Source organism: Sphaerodactylus townsendi, linkage group LG04, assembly GCF_021028975.2.
Source record: "Sphaerodactylus townsendi isolate TG3544 linkage group LG04, MPM_Stown_v2.3, whole genome shotgun sequence".
NCBI classification, from domain to species: domain Eukaryota; kingdom Metazoa; phylum Chordata; class Lepidosauria; order Squamata; family Sphaerodactylidae; genus Sphaerodactylus; species Sphaerodactylus townsendi.
This window is the reverse complement of record NC_059428.1, coordinates 138,522,215-138,528,140: the sequence shown is the minus strand read 5'-3', so window position 1 is coordinate 138,528,140 and position 5,926 is coordinate 138,522,215. Positions and strand designations below refer to the sequence as shown.

General features: G+C 60.2%; 1 protein-coding gene across 1 annotated transcript; it reads left to right on the top strand.

Annotated features, from left to right (window-relative positions):
* Positions 1–2,522: 2,522 nt before the first annotated feature.
* On the top strand, positions 2,523–3,400 carry LOC125431166 (hemoglobin subunit alpha-D-like). Its single transcript, XM_048493881.1, has 3 exons — positions 2,523–2,700; positions 2,832–3,036; positions 3,159–3,400. The coding sequence occupies exons 1-3, from the start codon at positions 2,609–2,611 to the stop codon at positions 3,285–3,287; spliced, it is 426 nt and encodes a 141-aa protein (XP_048349838.1). The 5' UTR covers positions 2,523–2,608; the 3' UTR covers positions 3,288–3,400.
* Positions 3,401–5,926: the final 2,526 nt, after the last annotated feature.

Sequence of the window (5,926 nt, the reverse complement as noted above, 5' to 3'; positions counted from 1 at the left end):
GCTCCTAGCCTCTGAAAAGACAGCAGGGCCCAGCGCCATCCTCGACACTGGCAGTGCCCTCCAAGGCAGAGTGACATCTTTAGCAGTCCATGGGTTTTGACAGGAATAATTCTGCTTTGGGGGGCCTAGTGAATGCTGCTACCACCCAGCAATGGTGCGTGTGGCCCCAGGCACTGTAGAAGAAGAGTAGAGTTTGGATTTATATCCTGCTTTTCTCTGCCTTTAAGCAGTCTTTAAGTGGCTTAAGAACTCCTTTCCCTTCCTCCCCCCCACAACAGATAACTTGCGTGGTAGGTGGGGCTGAGAGAGTTCTGAGAGAACTGTGACTGGCCCAAGGTCACCCGGCTTTATGTGTGGGAGCAAGGGAACAAATCTGGTTCTTCAGATTAGACTCCACTTGGTCCACCGCTACACCACACTGGCTTTCACCCACTGGCCAACCAGTTCGTCTGGCAACAGGGCACCAAGGTAGAGGTCTTGATAAGAACCTTAGAAATAGCCCCACTGGACGAGACCAGTAAAAGTCCACCTAATTCAGCATCTTGTCTCACATGGTGGCCAGCTGGTTCCTCCGGAGGGCCAAGAGAGCACAGAGGCTGAGGCCCTCCCCTGAGGTTGGCTCCTGGCACAAGGATGCAGAGGTTGACTGCCTCTGAACATGGAGGTTTCCTTTAGGCACCTTGGCTAGAAGCTGCTGTCAGGCCTCTCCTCCATGACTCTGCCTAGTCTGAACTCTTGACATTGGCAGGGCAGTTCCCCCTTCGGACTTCTGCCTCTATACAGAGCATTGCTGTGGGGACTTGTGTAGTATAAGAAGGTATAATGTGGGGCCTCGTGGGGGGTGGCATTTTGTCCCCTGCTGCTTGTGAGCCCTCTGGGAGGGATGGTCCAGGGGTGTGGAACGTGGAGTCACCAATATGCAGTTGACATGGGGCGCTGGTTCTCCAGAACAGCTAAAGGGGGAGCAGGGATGTGTCTGTGGAAGTCCTGGATGAAATGCCAGAAGTTGCCCTGTCTTGCGCTCTCCCTGAAGGCACGTGTGGGCAACAGAGGAGTCCTGCTGGATCTTGGCCCACCCTTAGAGGAGGGGTCGTTTCATTGGCTTTGACTGATAGGCCAGCTGCAGCCATTCCTTGAAAAACGTGACCTGTGATTGCATCCAAGTTAGATCACTTTGAAGACTGGACATCAAATGCTGCTGTGAAGGGCTAGATACGGGGGCATAATCTTCACAGCTGTGTGCTGAAAGCTCAGTGGGAGCCCCTCTCTGCTCAGGGCCCAATCCAAAGTGCTGGTTCTTACAAGGCTGTCAATGATTTGGCACCAAGTCATTTGAAGGTGCGCCTCTTTCCATTCTGCGGCCCCCCAATCTCAAGAATTCACAGCCTATTCCCCAAGCCTGGCTGTCTGTACCTCTCCCCCGCCCTCCACAAAAACAAGGCAGAGAAAGGGCATTTTCAGCAGTGCCCCTCCTCCCTTTGCAATATTCTCCAGCCTGGTTTATTTGCCATTATATTTATATGACAAATGGGGGTGGGGTGGGGGCAATGTAAGAAGTTTTAAAGTGTAAGATGTTTTACATCACTAAAATTAAAAGTAGCCATCAAAATGAACACAGTACCCCAAATTTTACTTTTATTCATAAATTGTCATTGGTGATTAATCTTAGAGCTTAATTTTTTTTTGCAGAAGACCATCAACTGGATGGTCCAGTGGTCCAGGGTAGCCCAATATTGCCTGGATGGTCCAGGATAGCCCAATATTGTCAGATCTCAGAAGCTAAGCAGGGTCAGCGGGGAGACCCCCCCCCCCCAGGAAGACCAGTGTCTCTGCATAGAAGGAGGAATGACAAACCATCTCAGAAGGGCTCTTGCTTTGAACCCCCTGCAGGGTTGGTGTAAATTGGGGCAGTTTCCACCACCACACGGGGCTATGAATGTCCTAGAATTCATGTTCAATCCCAAAGAGGATGTGGATTATCTACTCCAAATACTGGTATTGCAGAACAACCAAACTGGTTCATTGGCTGGGGGTCTCTCTCTCTCTCTCTCTCTCTCTCTCTGTGTGTGTGTGTGTGTGTGTGAGAGAGAGAGAGAGAGAGAGAGAAGAGAGAGAGAGAGAGGGAGAGAGAGAGAGAGAGAGGGAGGGAGAGAGAGAGTATTTGGGCACAGACATCTCTAGGACAGCCTGTGTGGTTTTGGGAAACCCGTGGATTTAAAAAAACCAGCAACAAGGCAAAGGGATTGACTGAGCCCACTGTGGGTCTTTCGTCTTTCCCGGAGAGGACTATTTTCTGGAACTTGTCTGAGCCTTCTTGAGAGCAGAGGACCTTTCCCTGGAGAGACGGGGCATGTTTGAGCTTCTGTCGACCTTGCCTGAGTGAGACCCCTTCCTGGTGATCTGGCTTGGGGAGGCCACCCCTCCCCTCCGGTCTCCCAGTGGGTGGCCAGCCCCCGAGCCGCAGCGGCGATAAGATTAGAGGGGCGGGGAGGCCGGCAGCAGCGCCCATAAAAGCGGCCACCCGCAGGGCTCCCCAGCTGCCAGTCCCCCTCCCCCTTCGTCCGCCAGCCAGCCAGCCCGCCGTCGAGGGAGCGCCACCGCTGCAGCCATGCTGACCGCCGAGGACCGCCGCATTCTCAAGCAGAGCTGGGAAAAGGTAGCCAACATCCAGGAGGAGATCGGCTGCGAGGCTCTCACCAGGTAAGGCCCGGCGGAGCGGGCGGGCGGGCGGGGTGGCGCCCCGTCGAGGCTCGGCCCTGGTGCCTCTCCCTGCCTGCCTGCCTCCCTCTCTCCCTCCCCTTCACCCTGCTCCCGTGCGCTGCCTCCCGCAGGCTCTTCGCCGTGTACCCCACCTCCAAGACCTACTTCCCGCACTTCGACTTGAGCCCCGGCTCGGCGCACATCCGCAGCCACGGCAAGAAGGTGATCAAGGCGCTGGAGGACGCGCTCAACAACGCCGACCACCTCCACGAGAGCATGGCCGAGCTCAGCAACCTGCACGCCTACAACCTCCGCGTGGACCCCGTCAACTTCCAGGTCAGCCGGCCGGCCCGACGGGCGGGGGTCCCTCCTGCTGGGCCGCCCCCCAACCCACCCCCACCCCTCCGCCAGGCGCCCCTCGCTCACTCGCTGTCGCTCTCTCGCTCTCTCCTTTGCAGTTCCTGGCCCGCTGCATCCAGGTCGTCCTGGCCACCCACCTGCGCGGCGACTTCAACGCCCAGGTGTACGTCGCCTGGGACAAGTTCCTCTGCTGCGTCATCGAAGTGCTGGCCGAGAAGTACAGATGAGACCCCAGGCCGCCGCCGCCGCCGCCGCCCGTCGGGGCGCCCCGCCCGGCCCCGCTCCTGCGACCCCCTCCCCTTTTGCCTTCACTGAGCTAAATAAAAGCGCCTGGAACGACTCTCTGCCTCGCTCTTCTGCTCCGTGTCCGCCGCACATACACACACCACCCGAAGCGGGGGGGGGGGGGATATTGCCAGCGCCCCAGGGAGTGGGGGAAACTGTCCCCATCGGACCAAGGAAAACTAGAGGGGGGGGGAGAGGGAAACTGTCCCCACCGGGCCAAGGAAATCCAGAGGGGGAGGGGGAGAAGGAGAAACTGTCCCCACCGGGCCAAGGAAAACCAGAGGCGGGGGGGGGGGGGGGGGGGAAACTGTCCCCACCGGGCCAAGGAAAACCAGAGGCGGGGGGGGGGAGAGGGAAACTGTCCCCACCGGGCCAAGGAAAACCAGAGGGGGAGGGGGAGAAGGAGAAACTGTCCCCACCGGGCCAAGGAAAACCAGAGGGGGAGGGGGAGAAGGAGAAACTGTCCCCACCGGGCCAAGGAAAACCAGAGGCGGGGGGGGGGAGAGGGAAACTGTCCCCACCGGGCCAAGGAAAACCAGAGGGGGAGGGGGAGAAGGAGAAACTGTCCCCACCGGGCCAAGGAAAACCAGAGGCGGGGGGGGGGGGAGAGGGAAACTGTCCCCACCGGGCCAAGGAAATCCAGAGGGGGAGGGGGAGAAGGAGAAACTGTCCCCACCGGGCCAAGGAAAACCAGAGGCGGGGGGGGGAGAGGGAAACTGTCCCCACCGGGCCAAGGAAAACCAGAGGGGGGGGAGGGAAACTGTCCCCACCGGGCCAAGGAAATCCGGAGGGGGGACGGGGGAGGTCCGCCTCGACGGCAAGGAGGGCTTGGCAAGGGACACAGCAGCCCCCCCCCCCCGCAGAGTTAGGGAACTCTTGAAGATGGAGTGGGGAGGGTCCTCAGCGGGGTGGGACCTCGCCCACCTGCCAAAGTAGCCCCTTTTCGCCTGTCCTCTGGAGATCAGTGGCAACTCCGAGGCCTCTTCCCGCGCCCTCACCTGGGGGTCGTGGCCAGCAGGCAGACAGGGGGCTTCCTCCTAGACCCTGTGCCCCTCTAAAATGCTAGGAAAGGAGGAGACCCTCCATCCCAGGCTGGAGCAGCAGTGTGCGCCCCACCCCCGCGCTGAGGATAGACCAGGACATCCCTAAAGGGTCAAAGAGAGTCGATCTGGCGGGCAGCCCCGCCCCCCCGCCGCCAAAGGACCACCTGGTGGCAGGCAGGGTGCGGCCAGGATCACATTGGAGGGGTGGACTGAGAGGGCTGCGGGTGCTCCCACAACACAGCGCCGGGGCCACACGTCAGAAAGCTATACCCCCCCCCCCGCCAATATATTAGAAGGGAGAGGCTTCCGGTTCGGAGCCACCTTCCACAGCGCTAATGAACTCTGTGCATGCTCAGGGGTTGACAATGACTGTAGGGCTCCTCATAAGAGGCCCAAAGAAGGCGCTGTGCAGTGGCTCAGAGGCGCACTGGGGTGGTTGGGTGGAGGGTGTGTCTGCCGGGAGGGGTCCATGCCGTGGCCAAGGAAGGCGAGAGCAGGCGGGGGGGGGGGACACCCATAGGGGCAGGCAGGGGCGAGGGCGCCTTTTGACTAGCCTGTCTAAAACAGGTCACTAGGTCGGCCCGCCCACCGTGCCGTGCTGCGGGGCTTCGGGTCAGCCAAGGGCGAGGGGGCGAACGGGACTCCGTGGAAGGTGACCCCCTGCTGTTACTGCTTCCAAACAAAGAGGTTCTGCGCTCGGGATCCTCCGAAGGACCCCATGAGGTAGACCACCACGCGTGTGTACTGAAGGGAGGGTCAGACCGGTCTGCCTGAATGACTGCAAACTCCAGCCTGCTAAACCCACAGCTGCTCTGTTGTTGTGGGCTTTCCGGGCGGTGTGGTCGTGGACTGGCTGGTAGATCTTGCTCCTAACGTCCTAACGTCTCACCTGCATCTGTGGCTGGCCTCTTCGGAGGTGTAGCTCAGAGAGCAGTGTGTTACCCCTGTGAGACACCTCCGAAGAGGCCAGCCACAGATGCAGGTGAGACGTTATGAGCAAGATCTACCAGCCAGGCCACGGCCACACCGCCCGGAAAGCCCACAACAACAAGTTGAATCCAGCCATGAAAGCCTTCAACAAGACATTCAGCAGCTGCCCCCCTGCAGGCTGCGGGCGAAGAAGGTCTGAGGACGCGGCTCTTGCCCTCTTCGCTCACTTCCGACGGAGCGGCTCTAGGAATGCGTAGCCTCCTTGCCAGCCCAGCTGCTGGACTCAAATCGCCTCTCAGTCCTATAAAGGCGCAGCGGGGGGAGGGGGGAGGCAGGCGCTCCGTCAGCTTGGCCTACCTCGCAGGGGTGCGGGCGGCTGCGCTAGGGAGGTCGAGTCTTTGGGAGACCTTTGGGCGGCTTTGCGGGCGCCCCGTCTGACTTTTTCAGAGGCCTGGTGGCCACCCGCCTGGCCAGCCCTTCCCAGTTTGAGGCGCCCCTCCCCACCCCCAGCGAGGCGGGCGGTGGGTCCATTGCCGCCAGCGCCACCGCCACGCCAAAGAAGCCCTGCCCCCTGGCCCTCCCCCTCAGGGCGGAGGAGGGCTAGGCCC